A 20,934-nucleotide genomic window follows, 5' to 3' on the forward strand; every position below is an offset into this window, starting at 1 on the left:
AGCCCGAAGTGTCTACTTTCAGAGACCGTCAGTCGATTTCCTTAACAAAATTTATTCGCGACACAGTAGACGGGAGAACCTCGTTCCAGACTTTACGCGAAATTTCGAACCGTCGAAACATCGACGATATTCGAAATACCGTAACTTCGTAAATAAAAATCGTAGAGCAACGAAACTATGCTCATTTTGAAGCCTGAAATCTCTACGTTTTCCCTGTATAATTCATTCTGGCGGAAAAAATTGTTCGGAGACACAGCACGCGGGAAGCTGCAACAACTTATATCAGACAAAGTAGAACCGAGACATTCGTGGAATCTTGGAATTAGAAACGACATTTCGGAGAAACAGATCTTCGAATCGACTAGCCCGGTATTATAGAACATGCTCAGATGGAAGCGACGTTATCGGTTGTCGTTGTTGCTGCAGGAACGATCGCGATCGCGCCGGAGAAATATTTCTGCAGACGCAAAACTGTCTTAGCATCGAAGAGGGCCACTGGCTGAAAACATTCAACGGTCCATTTGCTGTCAGATTATTTTTAGATAGCCAGATAGGGTCTACCCCTTGATGCCGGCTAAAAATAGCCGGTAAGGCCAATCCAGCTCCAATTATTCCATTTAGGTATTTAGGTGACAATCGACTGACCGCCAATTTAGAAATATTCCACATGCTGACATCCTAGGGACCTCAACCAGCCAGCGACGCGGACCAATGCAAATAATATCTTCGCCGGTGGATCCTCTTTTGTACGCGTTTCGCAATTTATTCGCTAAATATATTTCACGCGATTACAATTCACGGTAAATACTCCCTAATTGACGCTCGGATTGCACGCGAAAATGGAGGACAATTTTGGAAGAGGAGACACGATTATTCGTGCCTCGAGGCTGCTCGTTTTTAAAGTTACCGATTCTGAATAACTATAAAAATAGTTATTGGCTAAAATAATGGTGTCTCTGCTTCCCAAATTGTCCATTTTCGTTTCCAAGCTGAAGGAAAATTAGGGAGCACTTACCGCATTGAGATACACTTTGCAACTTTGAGCTAATTCGTTGCATGTTTAGTCTGCAAAATTAAATGGAATATTTCGCAACGAAAATCTGTTGTTAAAATTATGCAATTTGAAATTGATTAAATAATAAATTAAATAATAATTGATTTTCGTAATTGAAAAGAATTTCTTAATTGAATTACACCGATTTGATAATCGGCGATCTACTGATATAATCGTTAATTAATATAATCAGCGATAATATTAATATAATTCAATAATTAATACAATCGGTGATATATTAATGTGATTATTAATTAATATAATCGGCGATGATACCGATACAATTATTAATTAATATAATCGGCGATAATATTGATATAATTATCAATCAATATAACCAGCGATAATACTAATATAATTACTAAATATTAACATAAAATTAATCGACAAATGAACATTCTCCGTTTCGGGAAAAATTAACCGAGAAATCAACGATAGATCAAGCCGTTCGACGATCGTTCAGCTCGATTCATCTTTCGTCGGGCCGATACGCAATTCGCCGGGGCCGGTATTGCCGCGGTTAATTAACGATCGAGTAACGAATCGTAATTACCGCGCTCCCATTTTGAGCGGAGCCTCGGGAACGCGAAGCCGCGCGCGCCCCGGCTTGTATGCAACCGGACTGACGCGGACGTTTCTGTGTGCGCAGAATTGCGGGCAACATGAGGCAGCGCAAGACCGGGACGCTAGGCGCCGCGGCGCCTATATCTACGGAAGAGGAGCGGCTCAAGTTCCAAGACAACAGGTTCTTGACGACTTTGGTGCTCGGCAGAAATAGGTGAGCACTGTTGTTATTGTTCTCCTCCTCCCGTTCGAATGCTACGCGATGTCTTTTTCAGCCCGAGGAAGATCAAGGTCACCGATGAAAACAAATCGAGACAAAACAGCGTACGTTCCGCGCCGGCCTTTCGTAGGGAAATTCGAGGGAACGCGACGCCAGTGCGCCAATGTATTGGGTTGTCCGGAAAGTTCGTGCCGATTTTGTAGGAAAATTAGAACGCGGCTCATTTAAATATTGGAGCCAAGCTCCACAGTATGATCGTGGATGGTTGATTTTGATTTATTTAGCATTCCTGCTAATTGGCGTAATGTTGAGCATGGGTTATCCTCGATTTCTGTTCTAATCGTATCTTCGTCTCTGATGGACGGTCTAAAAGCTTCCAGCTTTAAACCGAGCAAACCACTTCCGCACAGTTCTTTCGGCTACAGCATCCTCGCCATAAACAGCGCATATCTTATTTGCCGCTTGTGTGGCATTTTTGCCCTTTCGGAGAAAGAAAAGCATTAAGTGCCTATGATGCACTTTATTTGCCACCATATTCTAAGGCGTGCAAAGCTGATAAAAATGAACGAATCGTAACCAAACTTTTCTCCAGATATGGCTGAAGTTACCTCTTTTAGAATATGCACACATGTCATTTGTTTTTTGCCCCCTAGCCTGACACGCTGTACAATTGCTGTCGTGTGGCATTTTGGGGGCAAAGCAAACCACAAAACTCCTTACACGGACGCAGAGTTAAGACTGGGTCTTCCGTACCAAGCCTAATGAACGATGAGCGAAGGCGGCGATCTACCCACGTTCGGACCCCTCGTAGGTGTTCCGTCGGGGGGTAGGTACTAAATTTCTTGTGTATGCCAGATCTGGCGAGGAAACATATCTGCGCCACCTCCGCGCTGGCCAGATTCGCAATAAATGTCATTTGTTTTCAATAATTGTGATATATTCAGTCAGGTCTCTCACGCTACCTACCGAAAATCGGCGCGAACTTTCCGGACAACCCAATATAACGTTCTCGTCGTCGTTCTCGTCGTCGACGTTGTGTGTTATTGTTGCGCGGAATTTACGGACGGACGGACGGACGGACGGACGCGCGCGGAATATTTTCCGGCGAGCATCCGCCGCGTCCGACCGGCATAATATTTACGTTGGGTTCCGCTAATCGCGATAATCGTTCGCGGGATCGTTAAAGCCGTACGCGACGGGACGGTACCGCGACGGAATTAGACGGGGGAACACTAAATTTAAGCGCAATTTACGCGTGGCAAATTAACGCGCGCACGTTTAACATCCTCTTAAACGAGTTATTACCGTTCGCCGCGGCCGGCCACCAAGCGACGTACCAATAATTGAACGGTAAACAACGGGAGTTTTCTTAATGACGTGGTAGCACGTTCACGATAATTGAGCCGCCTAAAGGCCGCCGCCGCTGCGCTCTCCCACCTTAACCTCCCCCCAAGGAGCCAACGGGGTTCAACAAACCGTTTGCACCCCGCTGTCTACCAAAGACAACGGTCCACGAGACAATCTGCCACGAGTCTCTTCTAAAGGCCAACTATTATTTATTTATTATTTGCTTTTTTCCGATGAATCAATTTCTTCGAAGTATTTTCTTAATGTCAACCCCTTCGAGTACAGTAAATTCTCCCTAATCGATGCTCAGATTATACAAAAAGAGAAATGGACAATTTGGGAGGAGGAGATACGATTGTTCGAGCATTGCTGGTCGTTTTTATGGTTAACGAAATATATATGATATAGTTATAGTATACTGTATATATAGTGTACAATATATAGTATTATAGTTATAGTGTACTGTACATATATATGTATATATAGTTAACAAAATATCGTTTTTATAGTTAACAAAATATATACGATATAGTTGTAGTACACTGTATATATAGTATACAATATATAGTATTATAGTTATAGTGTACTGTACATATATATGTATATATAGTTAACAAAATATCGTTTTTATAGTTAACAAAATATATACGATATAGTTGTAGTACACTGTATATATAGTATACAATATACAGGGTGTCCCACAATTATTTTAACAGCCGAAAATGAGGGGTAGCTGAGGTGATTTGAAGTAACTTTTTCCTTTGCGAAAATGCAATCCGCGGCTTTGTTTACGAGTTATTAACGAAAAACACTGGCCAATGAGAGGTGACGGTGCGAGAGAGAGGGTCCGCGAGAGAGTCCGCTGCACGAGGCTTTGACAGATGGTCGGGACGGACTCGAGCCGCGTTCAAAGTATTGAACAAATCACGAAGCGAGAACTTTCCGGATTTTTTTTTACTACGTAACAGTGATATTTTTAAGAAAAAAGCTGTTCACCTTTACTTTAGAACGTTTGAAGAATATTTACCAATTTTTCGGACCCGAAATAATAAGTAATTTAACCGTGACAGCCGTTTTAATTTTCTGGTGTGCATGACACCTCGTGTGTACCATATGAAATTTTTATGCAAGGTGTACAGTGAAGATTAACGAATGATTTGCAAAGCTGATTTAATAATAAATAAGGGACGTAAAGGATTTGTTTATTAGAGAGATATGAAAAATATTATCAGTAAGAAACTCACCCATTTAGTTGAGGATGCATTTGCTGGCTGAAATTCATGATGTCGAAGGGCACTGACCTTGTACAACGTACAGCTGATCTTTCACTGCACTGTCACTAAACAATGATCACTTAATTAATCACTGATAATCCGAATCACTTGTGGGTATTTAAGAAAGATCACTGAGACTCGTTCGCGGATAATCGTTTATTCGACACGTTCGTTCGGAAGTCGACGTTTCACTGCCAAAAAATCGAGACCTCGACCGTGGGCCCTTGTCGTTCGTCTTTCGGCCGTCCGAGGAAATAACACCCGATACTATTTTCTTCGAAGCGCAGGGTAACGCCAAATGAAATAAACAAGATATGCCGAGACGTAAACTGTGTCCGACCCGCTGTCACCCTGCGCTCTTAGAACGTAATTAATGGCCGTGCGAAGAAAATGGTATCGAGTGTCATTTCCTCGGACGGTCGAACGAAGAACAACAAGGACCCACAGTCAAGGCCTGAATTTTTCGGCAGTGAAACGTCGACTTCCGAACGAACGCGTCGAATAAACGATTATCCGCGAACGAGTCTCAGTGATCTTTCTTAAATATCCACGAGTGATTCGGATTATCAGTGATTAAATAACTGATCAGTGTTTGGTGACAGTGCAGTGTAAGTGAACTTCGCAAATAACCATACCAGAGGTTCCACCGACAGTATCCCTCGAATGTTGCGGTCATCGACCTGGGATCAGCTGTTCGTTGTACGAGGTCAGTACGTACGAGTCAGCAAATGCATCCTCAACTAAATGGGTGAGTTTCTTATCGATAATATTTTTCATATTTCTCTAAAAAACAAATCCTTTACGTACCTTAACGCGATTATTTATTATTAAATCAGCTTTGCGAATCGTTGGCTGGATTCTGTTCGTACACGGAATTATTTAAATTAAAATATCATTTACGAACTTTGTTAATCTTCACTGTACACCTTGCATAAAAATTTCATATGGTACACATAAGGTGTCATGCACACCAGAAAATTAAAACGATTGTCACGGTTAAACTACATATTATTTCGAGTCCGAAAAATTAGTGAATATTCTTCAGACGTTCTAAAGTAAAGGTGAACAGCGTTTTTCTTAAAAATATCACTGTTATGTAGTTAAAAAAATCCGGAAAGTTCTCGCTTCGTGACTTGTTCAATACTTCGAACGCGGCTCGAGTCCGTCCCGACCTTCTGTCAAAGCCTCGTGCTGCGGACTCTCTCGCGGACCCTCTCTCTCGCACCGTCACCTCTCATTGGCCAGTGTTTTTCGTTAATAACTCGTAAACAAAGCCGCGGATTGCATTTTCGCAAAGGAAAAAGTTACTTCAAATGACCTCAGCTACCCCTCATTTTCGGCTGTTAAAATAATTGTGGGACACCCTGTATAGTATTATAGTTATAGTATACTGTACATATATATGTATATATAATTAACAAAATATCGTTTTTATAGTTAATATTGTCCATTGTTAATACAGTCAATAGTGTTAAAAAATATAATATAATATAATTATAGTTATAATATAGTTAATATTTTCAATATTTTCGTTTCCAAGCTGCGCGTCAATTAGGGAGAGAATTGACCGTATTTTCCAAAAAGTTTCGATTTCTTGAAAGTAATCACGTAAAATTCGACTAAATCGTTTAAACGACTCCTACGCCGATGATTCGTTCTCCGATGATTCATTCTAAGAACAAAAATCTCACCAACAGAACGTAGATTAATTTCTGCATGGTTCCGCTTCCGTTTCCGGTATCTCGGCCGACGCTTCCGTTCGGGAACTGCTTTCGAACGACTGCCGGACCAGCGGTGGTCACACGATTTTATACAGGGCTGTAGCTAGGATCGCAATGGTATCGTACGGACCCCGAAAATCCTCGTGCAAACAGCAGGACTTGATAACGCAACCAATCACGTCTATTTTGATCACCGTGGTCATTTAATTGAATTCTCTAATCGCGGCCGATCGAGTGGCTAAATCGCGGTGCTTCCCGGCTTTTCTCTCTCTCCCTCTCTCTCTCTCTCTCTCTCTCTCTTGCTCTCGCTCCCCTTTTAGCTCCGCCACATATTTAATTCCGGGATCCTCTACCCTTAACAATAATTTATGAAAAATTCGCTCGCAATCCGTGCTGCACTATCACCCCTCCCCCCTCCACGATAATAATAACAGGGAGGGAAGGGATTAAATCTCGACGAAAGAGACGGCATAGAAGCGTTTCAATCTGTCCTTTTGTGCCTCGACGTCCTAATTGGTGTCCCAGCGTGCCCCTCCACACAGTAACCCGCTCATTTCTCCAGCTTTCTCGCTCTTTCTCCGTCCGGGTTGGTTCTGTTCGGTGCGCCCCCTCCCGCCGAATAAGCCAGCCTCTTCACGATATACGCGACAGCGACGACGTTCGGTAGACCTATCTTCAATTGCTAATCGTGGCGAGCGTGTGCTGTCGACGGAGTTTATGGTGGGATTCCGCTTTGACGGACGGGCCAGGATTAGCCTTCTAATATCGCGGGCGCATATCGCGCGAATGTGCTCTGGACTCCTCTTTCTCTCCTTCGTTCTCTCTTTTTCTCTCTCTGTTTCTTTCTTTGTCTCCCTCTCTTTATTTTTCTCTATCTTTATTATTCTCTCTCTTTCTTTTTATTTTTATTGTTCTCTCTCTTTATTTTTCTCTCTCTTCCTTTCTCTGTCTCTCTTTATTTTTCTCTCTCTTTCTTTATTTCTCTCTCTCTCTCTATTTTGCTCTCTCTTTCTTTCTCTATCTCTCTTTATTTTTCCCTCTCTTTCTTTACTTTTCTCGCTCTTTCTTTATTTCTCTCTCTCTCTCTTTCTCTCTATTTTTCTCTCTCTATTTTTCTCTCTCTATTTTTCTCTCTCTTTCTTTCTCTGTCTCTCTTTATTTTTCCCTCTCTTTCTTTATTTTTCTCCCTCTTTCTTTATTTTTCTCTCTCTTTCATTATTTCTCTCTCTCTCTCTCTCTCTCTCTCTCTCTCTCTCTCGCACTCTCATCGAGAAGAAGAAAAATTGTAATAACAGAACACACGCGCCACGCCGCAGTGCTTAACGCCGGATAAATCCTAATCCCCGGCTAATGGACGCACACACCGGATACCGTCAGTGTAAACCCGCCGTGAGTAAACCCGCCGTGAGTAAACCCCGCCGCGAGCGTAGCGTAAATCCGGCGCGAGTAAACCCGGCCGTGATTTTCCGTGAACCCTTTCCGCAACGCGCCGTACGTTAATATCGCCGGGAACGTGATTCCAAATAGAGGACTCGGGTCGATGGGCGACGACGTACGCGATCCGCTCGAGGACGATCTTTTAGGGAGAAACGGTGCCTTCGAGTTAGAGAGGAAGGGGAGGAGACGAACAGAACGCCGAGCAATTAGCGAGAGAATCGCTCGGGACACCGAAAGTCGTTACGCGCTGCGTCGACGCTCCTTTCTCGAAGAAAGACCAGCCGGCTTTAATGAATCGGATTGGGGCTCGCGTGGGTTGCGTCCACGCTTTGTCCACGCGTTTATTTTGACAAGATTACGCGTAATGGAGACTTAATAAACACGTCGCCGTGGCCTGTGCTTAGTGCGAGCCGGCCACATAGCGCGTGCCGTTCCCGCAGGCGAAGCGGTGGGATCTTTTGGGCTGCGATTCTCTGTTCTCGCGGCTGAATGACCTTCAAGTGACCTACAAACTTGGGGGACGCGCGAGTGTACGCGTGTACAGTCCCTAAATGACGATTTGGGAAGAGGAGATACGATTATTCGAGCCTTGCGGCTCGTTTTTATATTATTATATATTACTATATTTTTATTATTATATATATTTTTATTATTATTATATATATTATTATATATTATACTTATTTTTACATATTTTAATCGTAGTAATTTCAATCGTCATATATTTTATATATTTTAATTCGTAGCTGTGAAGACAAATCGCAAGGCTCGAATAATCGTGTCCCCTCTCCGCAAATTGTCCGTTTCTGTGGACAATCTGAGCGTCAATTAGAGAGACATTACACTGTACATACTTAGGGAGAAGTATGATGGCGCGACGACACGAGATACGCTAAGGTAACAGCGGACTCGCGGCGAAGTAGAAAGTAGTATACGACGACGATGCGAGGGGAGACATTTTTGAGAGGCGATTTGGGTAGGGGCCGTTTCACGGAGACTATTTTAACGCTTCGCCCGCGTCGGATGACGACGCGGTGGGCTCGACGCGTTCGCTGCCTAGCGTCGCACATGTGCGACGACCATTTTCAATTTGAAGAACGTCGAATTGATTCGACGAATATAGTTATTTAAAGTTGTAACACTTGGCACGGTTATTAATATTATGTATTATTAATGTTATAATTTCTCGCTAATTTGCGCTCAGATTGCGCACGAATACAGTAATTTATCCCTAATTCGCGCTCAGATTGCGCACTAAAATGGACAGTTTGGGAAGTGGAGACACGATTATTCGAGCCACGCGCCTCGTTGTCATAATTGTTTTGACAATCGGTAACTATAAAAACGAACCATTTCCTACTTTCGACGAAGTAACAAATTTTCGAAAAAGTTGTCGATATTCAAACAGCTACAACTTCGTGAAAAAAAATCATACAACGATGGAACCAGGTTCATTTTAAAGCCTGAAGTATCTACTTTCGAAGGCCGTCCGTCGATTTCCTTAAAAAAATTTATTCGCGACACGGTAGACGGAAGAACCTCGTTCCAGACTTTACGCGAAATTTCTAACCTTCGAAACATCGACGATATTCAAAATACCGTAACTTCGTGAATAAAAATCGTAGAACAACGAAACTAAGCTCATTTTGAAGCCTGAAATCTCTACTTTTGCTGTGTGTAATTCTTTTTCGTCGAAAAAATTGTTAGTAGACACAGCACACGGCATTTTGTAGCCTCTCTTTGGCGACGTTTTCATCGTCAAGACAATTACGCCAATGCTAATGCAATTATTCTGCGACGAATTGTGTCATATTTTATAAAAGAATACGGCGCACTTAACGCGATAAATACGATAAATAAATTCGCTAATAACGCTGGTAGGGAACGCGTGAATCCCCGACGCCTCGAGGACACTATGACAATGCCCAGGCTCTGTACATCTTCAGTGTGGGTGTACTGCGGTGGTGGCCACCCCTCGACACCTTAACCCATCAAGGACAACGCATAAAAACGCAGAATACGCGCACAGCTTGTGTTTACAATAATTTATTATACGATGTTAGAAACAGCTTAGAAACAAGAATGGACAACTTGGAAAGAAGAGGCGCGATTATTCGAGCCTCGCAACTCGTTTTCATAATCCTCGATAATCGGCGACTCTAAAAACAAGAGACAATGTGACAGAAATTACTGTAAATCGCATGAACGTATCATCGCGGTGCATAAAAACTAAAAAGCTAAGAAAGGGAGGAATAATTTCATAGCACGATAAACTAATCATTGATAGGTCAACCCTTTGCACCCGAGTGGCGACTCCGAGGCGCTGTTAAAACTCGTTACGTCACGTCTCAAAATAATTGTATCGATCTAATTTGTTTACATTTAAAGAGCTGTCGAAAGCGTACAAAATTTGTGCGCTTATGTTGCACGGCTCGCAATATTCAATTTCAAGAGCAGCAAATGCACTAGTTCATACAAAATGAAAAAAAACCATGTATCGGAAAACTATTTTAAATTTTGCTACTTTTAATTCGACTTCGAAGGGTTAATTGTCGCGGCGCCCCAGCGGCGGTGTTCAGAGCCGGGAGCCCCGGGTGCCGGGGCACCCCGTGGCGTTCGCACCCCGACTCCACAAGTGCGATGCCCCGGTGTTACCCCGGTGTTACTCTGAATCGCTGGGGCACCGGCATTCTAACGCGAAACCCTCAAGTATGAGAGCGTTAGAGTGGCGTCCGGACGCCGAATCCTGTAGGGTAGGGGCGCACCCGGGGTGCAGTGCGCCCCTCCCTTGCCAGCGAAAGTGCCGGAGCCGTCGTAACGACGACGAGTCCCCACCGCCCGAAATCGCTTCGAACTAAAAGCAAACCGTTGTAAATAAATGTTCGCAGGAAGATATCGCCGGACGTGTTGCCGTCCTGTTCGCCGGGTATTTTCCGGCAGCGTTCGTTCCGCGCGGCGACGCCGCCGCGTCGGAGCGTCGGCACAACGTCGGCGGCGACCGCGGCGACCGCTGCTACAACGACCACCAGCAGCGCCGGCGGCACGGTCCTGACGACAACGTCGAACAACCACGAGCGCGCAGGCGCCAACACGAACGGTCCACGTGAGCCGAAAACGCCGAATAATAGCGGCCGCCCGAAGAGCGGCGTGTTACTGCTAGCGCGGGGCGCCCGGGGTGCCAGCAAGCACGCGCGCCTTGGCACGGCACTGGCGAACAAAATGGCGTCCTCGAGCTCCACCACGGTCGTGCAGGGCTGGCCGAATACCAAGGACGACTACGAGCTCAAAGAGGTTATTGGTGAGTAACGTCGACGATCCGTTTCCTCGGTACCCGCCGCGAACGGGTACCTTCGCGTCGTTCGGCCCTGGGGACGGGTACTGTCGCCGATCGGGCCCAATATCAACCGGGTAAGTCGACGACGACGGCGGCTGTGCCCCCCTGACGTTACGCGGCCGAGACAACAGGCTCGTTCGTCGGGCGCGTTACATAAAAAGTGCTGGCCGAGGACAGAGGACCGTCGCGACGCTGGGACGACGGACAGCCAGCGGGTCAACACACGGCGTGCCTAATATAAAAAAGTGCGTTTAGGACACCGTGTCTCGCTCGCGCCGCACGATCCGCGGCAAGCGCCGTCTCCGTCGCACGTATGCCGGTGCGCGACACGTTCTAACCTAGTTAACCTGATGCCGAACCGACGGCGAGTAACCAGCCGATAATAACGTTCGCGATGCTCGGCGGCCCCGATAACGCGGCTCTCCTGCGGACGCAACAACAAATCGGTCGTACGTTCGCGTTCGGTCGTTGTCCTGCAGGGCGGGTGTCGGGCCGAGCCCGAGGCGCGGATTTATCGGGGATATACCGTGTGTCGCACGGTCGAAGTCTTACAAGTTACGGGAGGCGCTACGACCGGGCGATTAATTAAGCACGCAGCCGGTGGCGTGTTCTCGCGAACGGCGGTCGAAGGTGGCCGCGGGTGGCCCCCATAGGATTCACGTCAGGACCTCTCTCGTGGGCTTTGTCTCGGTCGGAGCTTCGTTTGAAATTTAAGGTCGGAATAAAGTCGGATCGAAAAAAAATAGATCGTCGCGATGCGAGGGAATTATTTTGGTGGAACGCGTGGCTGGAGAGGGTGCGAGTCGCGGGGGTGGAATTGGCGAATTTTCTGAGAGAAAAGTTCGGGAAATTCGGCTGATTCTCGGATTTGAAAATTCACTCGGAAGCTTTTTGTGTTTTGAACAGAGAAATCGGGGATCTGTGTTCGATCCAAGCGGTTCCGAAAAATGATTCGACGAAACGCGTCGGTATGATTTGTTATGCGCGTCATGGGTGAACGACGTCGTGCGGACGATGACGTGCGACGACGTCATAGTGCGCACGATGATTCAATTTGCGGCATCGAAATTTTTGCGCTCGCGTTTTCCCGGTTTTTTCAACGAAATTCGAACGAACTTTGACATTCGTCAATTGTAATGCTTGTTGTCGCTCGATTTCAGGAGTGGGAGCGACCGCAGTGGTGCACGCAGCATTCTGCATTCCACGACAGGAAAAATGTGCGATAAAGAGAATAAACCTGGAGAAATGGAACACGAGCATGGACGAGCTGCTGGTTAGTACGGCCGTGGTGAATTTTCGTCGAGGAAGAACGGCGTGCCGCGAAATGGGGAAAAAGAGGCGAAAAACTTGGGTCGACTGATAACGCATCGACGCGCGATTATCAAAATTATCAGCCGTGGAATACCGAGAATTAAACATTCTGAGAGTTGGCCGCGATAACGCTCCGGCATTGTTCGATAAGATAACGCTGCAATAGTTTGTATAATTAGAATAATATTCGTATCTGTGTTCATGAAAAAAATTCGTTTAAATATATCGGAACACTTTCATAAATCAAAAATAGAAACGTTGAACAAGGATACGAATAAGAGCAGCTCTTCTACTCGTTCAACGACCCAATTACCGGGACCGTTTTGGGGAGGATTAGTACAAAAGGCTGGTCGAAGCGATTGAAATGAATAAAAAATGATCCGTTGTTTTCTGTTCTTAATAGAAAGAAATTCAGGCGATGTCGTCCTGCAACCACGAGAACGTGGTCACGTATTACACATCGTTCGTGGTGAAAGAGGAACTATGGCTGGTCCTCAGGTTGCTAGAGGGTGGATCCCTTTTGGACATAATCAAGCACAAGACGAGAACGACAAACTGCAAAAACGGCGTGTTCGACGAAGCAACGATAGCCACGGTATTACGGGAGGTGCTCAAAGGCCTGGAATACTTTCACAGTAACGGGCAGATACACAGGTACCGTTGCAGTTGAATTTCTCATTTCCTCGATTCCATCTGATCTTTTTCTAATTGTCGTTCGTACATTAAAAAGAGTACCAGAGATATTATTGGGAAATGAATTCAATTCTTTTCTATACATAGACGAATTTTAATGACAGAATAATATTAGGGACATAAAAGCCGGTAATATCCTACTAGGAGAAGATGGCACGGTACAGATAGCTGATTTTGGGGTCAGTGCTTGGCTTGCGACAGGTCGTGATCTGAGTAGACAGAAAGTCAGACATACGTTTGTAGGGACACCGTGCTGGATGGCACCAGAGGTCATGGAGCAGGTGAGAGAGGAAAGTAACATTACAATTTCTTAGCTTGCGTTTTTGTGTCTATATTGGTCTTGCATTTGTTAGGCTCTAAAGATTCGTTAGAACGTAGAGGCTTCTTTTCGATCGTTTCTTTTGCTGCTGGTTCAACATTTGTTTCGCGATTTTTACTCTTAGAGCCTTTGTCCGTCCGTCGATTGCAATAAGCGTACGTCGAGTGTGTGTCCAGTTGTAACGTCTCGTTCAAGCATGTAACTTTGTAACGACACATATAGCGATTTTATATACACATTTTATTTATGCGATACGTTGCCGCGTGTGGCCGAAGACTTTCTATGACAGTCGAGAACAGCTTAGGTGACGCATGCTCGAATAAGACGCACGTTCTAATCTGAGTATTGCCGTTCCAGTCCCACAGATGACTGGTAAAATCAATTATGATATGCACATAACTTTTTAGGACCATGGCTATGATTTTAAAGCAGACATCTGGTCACTCGGCATCACGGCCATCGAGATGGCCAGTGGCACAGCCCCGTACCACAAGTACCCGCCGATGAAGGTGCTGATGTTGACGCTGCAGAACGATCCGCCGACGCTGGACACCGCGGCGGACGACAAGGATCAATACAAAGCCTACGGCAAGACATTCCGGAAGATGATCGTAGATTGCCTGCAGAAGGACCCGACCAAGAGACCGACGGCGACCGAGCTGCTGAAGCATCCGTTCTTTAAGAAAGCGAAGGACAAGAAGTATCTACAGCAGACCTTGGTAGCGATAGGACCCAGCCTGGAGACTCGGGTGCAGAAAGCATCCAAGAGGCAGCCTGGTACTTCCGGTCGCCTGCACAGAACGGTCACAGGGGAGTGGGTGTGGTCCTCCGAAGAGGAAGAGAGCGGAGCGTCGAGCGGAGACGAAGGCAAGGAGGCTCTGCCGGTGAACACCATAGACAACCCGAGCAGCGACGAGGAGCCAGAAGAGGAGGAGTATGGAATCGTGAAGCTGGCGCCCAGTCAGCTGGTCATCCAACACACCGAGCAGAACGTTCCCATAAACTTGGTGCTGAGATTACGGTACGTGGTGCTTTGGTCAAATTAAAATCTCCAATTACAACCCGATTCCCTACGTTCCAGACGACCCGAGACCTACTTCACTATGGAAGACAGGCCTGAGTACGCGTCCCCTCCATCTCCTGTCTATCCTCTAATCCTGGGTACGGTAATTCGAATAATTTTTGGAGAATCCCGTTGCATCTTTCAGAAACCAGAAACGGGAACTCAACGACATTAGATTCGAATTCGCCGTTGGCGTGGACTCCGCTGAAGGGATCGCGGCGGAGCTGGTTGGGGCAGGCTTGGTGGACGGCAAGGACATTGTCGTCATAGCAGCTAATCTCCAGAAACTTATAGACAGCGCCGGCCAGTTGCGGACAGTTACATTTTCGCTGGTCAGTCTCGCCCTCAATTCAATTTCAACTTTTCGCACTTCCCAGGCTGCTCACGTTTCCCTGCCAACGTACAGTCTGATTTCTGGAAGTGCCTAGGGTTGTTATGCAGCTTGTCGATTCACGATGATCGTATGTTTCACAGAATTCTGGTTACGCGGCCAACGAAGTGCCCGACGACAAGGCGTTAATAGGATTTGCTCAGATCTCGATCACCGACTAGGCGACGCGCCCGGACACGCGTTCCGTGGCTACCGTTCTTTCAACCGGCGTTCAGAGAATGGGAAGTATCGAAAGTTCTTCGGGTTCGGCACGAAGACCGGGAACAAGACGGGGACAGCTCATGGGAGATTGAGGAATTCGCAAGCGCACCCTCTACGCCGCACCACTTTTCACAGCTTTTGCTACTTTCACTTCTTCCTACGAGTTGCAATGACAACATTCGGTGCAGGGTACACAACACAGGAGACGGTAGCTTTGCAAAGTGGTACTCGGAACGTGGCCGGACCGTTCTTTCAGGAGGCACACGAATATATATTGACAACGAGGAAAAGTTTGAGGACAGCCCTATTGCTACCGGGACATCCGAAGGGATAAAAAACAGATAGGCCACTATTTTTAATAGGAATGTGATTTCAAGTGACGATCGGGAATGTTGACTTTCGGGGTTAGGGGGGGGGGGGGGGGGCAGAGGACTAGAGGATACTTTATACATACATAGGTTCTAGAAATTCTTATCGAACGGCTAGTGAAAAAAGGTTTTTTTGCGCGAGGAACGCGCGCGGGTGTCCCCTTTTATTTCTCGAGTTTGCCATAACAAGTGACCGTAGCAAAAGGGTTGAATGGAATTTTAATCCCTGGAACTGATGAACGCAACCTATGGTTTTTACGCATGGAACTTATGCTTTTATGCACACACGGACGGAGGACACGCAACTACACAACATAGAGAACGCAAAGAGGGATGGAAATCGATGGGGATGGACCAGTGTTCAAAACTGTGCCGGTTCAACGTTTCCACCTTGCTCTAATCATTAATGGCTGTAGTTCCATATATTCTGAACCTATATCACTCATACCGCATTGATAACTGTAAATATTAGTAATCGAGTCGTTTGTTAAGTTTATCATTGTTAAGATACACGCAGACACACACACACACACATATACACACACATTTACACGTACCACGCAGACACAAACGCAAGGCTAATTTCAAATAACTAAGTGAAATAATGAAAAAAAAGAACTCTCCGGAAGGTGCTTAAAACATCCGACTTAATTATTTGAAATACCAGACATGCATTCTTTCTACGACTAAGAATATAGTTCGATATCTCAAGAGAAACAAGAAAGGAAGAAGAAACACTCAAGCTGAACAAACATGTTTAAACGCATTGTGTACTAAAGCAGTCACCAGTTTCCTGTATTATATATATAGAAATTGTTAGCGTATTTTCCGTATGCTTTAATGCTACAGGATCCGTAGAACACGCAAAAGTACTAATGGAACGTGTTTTGTACTTAATTAAATAGTGTTAAAACGATAGCGGATTTACGAGAGAGACATTTTCCAGGCGTCTTTGGAAAATCGTAGATAAAACCGGGCGCAAATGCTTTTTCGGAGATCTGTCGACCCTTTGCAGCTTTACTTTCGATCAGGATTAATAATTATCTATTTATCTATTATTCAGAGTCGAACACGACGGTCTCGGTGTCGATCCTTTGCACTTGGTCCAAATATACTTGTATTTAACAGAGGATCCAGATATCATTGTAACCTCGTGTCGGTTGTTTGAGATATACTGAACAGCGTTGTTTAATCAGCCTAGAAGCATCACAAGAGAGTGCAAGGGGCACAAGGACTGTTGAATTATGCGAATCGATGCCTGATGCGGGACAGAAGGTAAATCCGGTGAAGGGTTGACAACAACGGTTAAATGTCAGGAACACATAAATAAACGATATCATTGGCTAAGGCTACAACTTAATGTCATTTGGAATTGCAAAATTCGGGAATCTATGTGCAGCGAGTAAATTATTGTAAATTAGTTTTTGCTGTCAGTGGATGTAATTCTGATGTTTATCGACGTCTGATCCGCGGATCAACCGCATATAAATCGATTAAGGGAAAACATTTTTCGAGACGTTATATCACAGAAGAACGAATCTGTTTTGATTTGAATATTTATTGCTTGAAAGGGGTTACGTGAATAAAGCCTACGATTAATCTGATTAACGACGATATTTTTTTTAATTCCGTGGAGATTCCTTCGTTTGAGTTCCTGAGAAATAAAATGAAAAAAAAAACGATAAATGTGATCAACCACTTTTGCGACTACAAATTATCTGTTCATATTTTATCCTTTAAAAAATTATAACAAGCAATGGCTTTCAATAATTTTAGTGATCCTTATTATTTATTTTTCTGGGATTACAGAAAATTGTATAATTATTTATTGTCATGAAATTCTAATAAAATTCTCGCGAGGAATTAGGCATGAATATTGCATGGCGCTAATTTAAGTCGAATTTTAGACTAATTATCTCACAGTGCCTTAGTTCTCCATAGGAAGTGAAATTTTTAATACTTAGATAGCTCGCGGATTGTATTCGATTCAAGAATAAGAATTATGAACAATTAAACTAGAGGATTCACTTGTGTAGCAAATGAAACCTTGACCCCCCTCTTTCATTAGACTTTGGAGCAGAATTATTTACATTTAAATATGATACAGATAATAAAGTGTACTGAAATAATAGTTGTTGTACTTTTCTCTCCTTTGATTACATAACACAAATAGAGGTAAGTTTTACAAATATTATTTACTAACAAATTAAGCCTTGGGTACCTATAAAACTCTTTGTACTTTTAACACTTTATAATCTTAATAAAAATCATTTTCTCACCACCCTTATAACTTGATCAGCAGTTCTTAAATAATCAGCCAGCGTTAATCACACTGCATTCCGTCGATCATGAATTGTATTCCTTCACCTTTAATTTGTGACTCATAAAAAACTAAACAAAGGGCACAGAAGAAAATCTGCTGCATCAATATCGTATAAGAAAAATAAACAATAACAATGCGAAATATAATTAGTCCACATAATGGTTAACTAAACTTCAAAGTGAAATTAATTACGTTCCGCAATGTTGTAATTTGTTTATGAAGACGATACTGATATGATAGATTCTCCTAAACAATTCCATATCCTCGGTTTAGTTTTTTATGACCTAATTTTGCTATAATTAACGTTTTTAGGTGATCTTGCATTGAATAGATATGAGCGATTGTGGCGCCTCTTGTGGAGAAAAGGTGAAGCTCCTTTCGACGTCCGTACAGCGCCAATTCGTGCAGTGGCAAAACGCTCAAACTGTTCGCCAAATTCGACTGTTGGTAACTTGGCGAACAGTTTGAGCGTTTTGCCACTGCACGAATTGGCGCTGTACGGACATCGAAAAGAGCTTTACCTTTTCTCCACAAGAGGCGCCACAATCGCTCACATCTGCTCAATGCAGGGTCGCTTAGAAATATTAATTATGACAAAATTGGAGCATAATAAACTATACCAAAGGTACAGCATTGTTTAGGAAAATTTACTGCATTGAAAATAATTCATTGGATGTCAAGTCTGCTTCTATACCTCGTCTGTGCTTTTAACAAAATTTAGCTAGTACTAAGAGTCAGAACATTTTTTGGAGCACAAATACATTCCTTTCTGTATGCTAAAACTGAATTACAATATGTCTAGTGACCAATTATTCTACTAGATCGTTGTATAAATATTCGTGCACTTATTCAAATGCATATACAACTTTATTTTATAATAATACGGTATATATATATATATGTATGGACACGCTAGCTTGTAATTCTCTACTTTGCAATTTGCTATTTGATATTTGTGTTGTAAAATCTTTGAATTCATACAATTAACTGAGATTAATATTTCAATACAGAACGGAGTTTCGTATACGCAGAGCTACAGCGGGCCTGGCCGGGCCTTCTTCGCCACTTAGCAACACCACGCAGCCTACTTGAATTATAGTGAGCTTGCTCAGACCCGCCTGAACCTGCACGGACCTGCTACAAAGAAGCATGACGTCTTAAACCTGACTCATGGGAATCCAATGCTTGAAATTCCTGCATCCTCTATCTCATGACGCAGAGCTCGCATAATCTCCATCGTAAAGTCGCTAAAAGAAATGCAGTCTCACCGATTCGCTAATGTCCTTTATTCGCAGCTGATTTACAATTCGATAGTCATCATTTCGTTTAATTGACACATAATTAAAAGCATTATCGTCTGAATAACCGATGTGCAGCTGCTCTATATAACGAATTCGTTCGATCCTGTGCCCTACAGTGAACTCATTTGCACTACAAATTACATTTTCCCACGGGCATTCATTAATAAATTACGTTTCAAACTTCAGACCTAAAGTCAATTCTGTTACCGATAGATCCCGATCGTCAAAACGAGTTTCACGAACGCCACGACAGATGGCGCGCAAGCACCGCTTCGAGCTTTCAAACTTTGAATTCGCTATTTAAATATTCATCTATTTCCCTCCGTACAAAATCGTTCGATTAGAACGTCCTAGAGAGAGAGAGAGAGAGAGACAGAGAGAGAGAGAGAGAGAGAGAGAGAGAGAGAGAGAGAGGGAGAGAGAGAGAGCGAGCCCGGATCAAAAATCTCGCACGACCATAATATTTCTATTCGCCCGATGGAAATGTCGCGCAGAAATAGTCCGACAGCTGACTCACGCAGCGCGTCGCGTAACTGTTTCCGTGCGCGGAACGGAACGGCCATCTTTTTCAGAAGATGATGCAATCGATGACACATAATATCGACCGTACCATGGAATCGGTCTAAAGTCGCGAAAACCGCGGAACGAGCGCCCGCGATTTTCAACGATCGAATCTAATCGGGAATTATGCGAATATCGCGCGAGGGCCGGGGACCGCCCGGCTCACGCGACGAATCCAAGCAATTCCGTTCGAGCCCCGGAGCCTATCGGGCGTTCAGGCGAAAGCCGCCAGCAGGGAGTGCTATTTTGAACGGGCGATCCGGCGTTGCCGGATCGCCGGCCGAACAAGTTCAAACACGTGCCCCGTGTTTTGCTCGCCGGGGAGAGAGATAACTGTTGCGGCTGGCAAAATAGATTGTTTGCTTTCCGCTTCGTTTCGCCGTGTAACTAGGATACGATCATGCGAACCGACCAATAACCGAACCTCCCTTTGCTATTATTAAACGAAGCATAAGAGTCGCACCAAACTTGGCAACCGTTCGTGCAGCTCGATCCGCCGAATACGTATATTCAAAACCAAGAGGGAAACTCAAATTTTTCAGCGAAGCGCGTCGCAGCCTGCTAGAACATTCCACGGAGATTCGAGTCTAGTTCCGGTTTCCTATCGACGGAGATAATTGTATCGCGCGCGGAGGAATAGAACGAAGACGTGGCGTACGATTTAAACGCCGTGTCGCTCTCGTTAGGAAGGCGCAGTCAGTCCCCAGTCGAGAATTTCGTGAAGGTGAGATCGAACGGGGAGCTGGACAAGAAAGTTCTTGTCGAACGTCGTAGACGTGGCAACGCGGCGACTGCGTGAGCCGAGATGCGCGGCATGAATAGCAGCACCGTTGATAGGCTGCCCGTTGTTGCGGCGCGGCGGGGAGGGCAGGGGTCGGGGTAAAAGTTTCCACGGTAGTGGGGCGTGTTTGGCCCCACTCGCCGCGAGGGGAGCAAGGGGTCGGGCGACGCTGCCGCGAGCCTGTGCCCGTGAATCGGTGAGCGTAATATAACCGAGGTAATGTTACCGTGTCGCTGTTTACGGCGAGTTTTTGGAAATTCCGTTCGGCTTCTAACGGCGGGCCCGCGAACCCCGCGACAAATCGAATCGGCCGATTATCGAAATGCCGTGTATCCGGCCGTGTACACCCCTTGTTTCATGAAAATAGAACCAACGAAAATAGTTACCGTTGGGAATACATATACACGCGGCCGAGAGAACGTTTTCCACGTTTATCGAGCACCCAGATAATCCATGTTTTTCGCACTCCCACAGAGGCGCGGACGCGCGCGCGCGCGTTTTTCGCCGAAAAACGTGCGAACCGCGGTTCAAATTTTGCTTTACAGGAACGTTCGTCGGCTGGAATTAGGCTGATTCGAAGATGCTCGTTGAATGATGGTGGTGGGGATGATAGAAGCGCTCAGAGATTAGAAAAACGGTGCGGAAAAGCGCGTTAAGGCATTTTCACACTG

The 20,934-nt window shown here is 44.8% G+C and overlaps 2 protein-coding genes across 4 annotated transcripts in view; one reads left to right on the forward strand and one right to left on the reverse strand.

Moving 5' to 3' along the window:
- The window catches only part of LOC117218002 (uncharacterized), a 15,906-nt gene extending 9,654 nt beyond the window's left edge, over positions 1-6,252 (reverse strand). The window contains exon 1 of the mRNA XM_033465989.2: positions 6,151-6,252. Within this exon, the coding sequence (XP_033321880.1) occupies positions 6,151-6,177 (27 nt within the window). The 5' untranslated portion in view covers positions 6,178-6,252. The remainder of the gene's footprint in view (positions 1-6,150) is intronic.
- Positions 1-17,428, forward strand: part of LOC117217986 (serine/threonine-protein kinase OSR1) — a 23,960-nt gene extending 6,532 nt beyond the window's left edge. For 2 of the 3 annotated variants that reach the window (XM_076521389.1, XM_076521390.1), the window contains exons 2-9: positions 1,704-1,832; positions 10,506-10,915; positions 12,112-12,224; positions 12,666-12,916; positions 13,071-13,243; positions 13,680-14,295; positions 14,483-14,669; positions 14,812-17,428. In XM_076521389.1, coding sequence (XP_076377504.1) covers positions 1,704-1,832; positions 10,506-10,915; positions 12,112-12,224; positions 12,666-12,916; positions 13,071-13,243; positions 13,680-14,295; positions 14,483-14,669; positions 14,812-14,889 — 1,957 coding nt within the window. In that variant the 3' untranslated portion in view covers positions 14,890-17,428. The remainder of the gene's footprint in view (positions 1-1,703; positions 1,833-10,505; positions 10,916-12,111; positions 12,225-12,665; positions 12,917-13,070; positions 13,244-13,679; positions 14,296-14,482; positions 14,670-14,811) is intronic. The other variant, XM_033465954.2, reaches the window with a different exon arrangement.
- Positions 17,429-20,934: the final 3,506 nt, after the last annotated feature.

Source organism: Megalopta genalis, chromosome 5 (genome assembly GCF_051020955.1).
Source record: "Megalopta genalis isolate 19385.01 chromosome 5, iyMegGena1_principal, whole genome shotgun sequence".
NCBI lineage: Eukaryota > Metazoa > Arthropoda > Insecta > Hymenoptera > Halictidae > Megalopta > Megalopta genalis.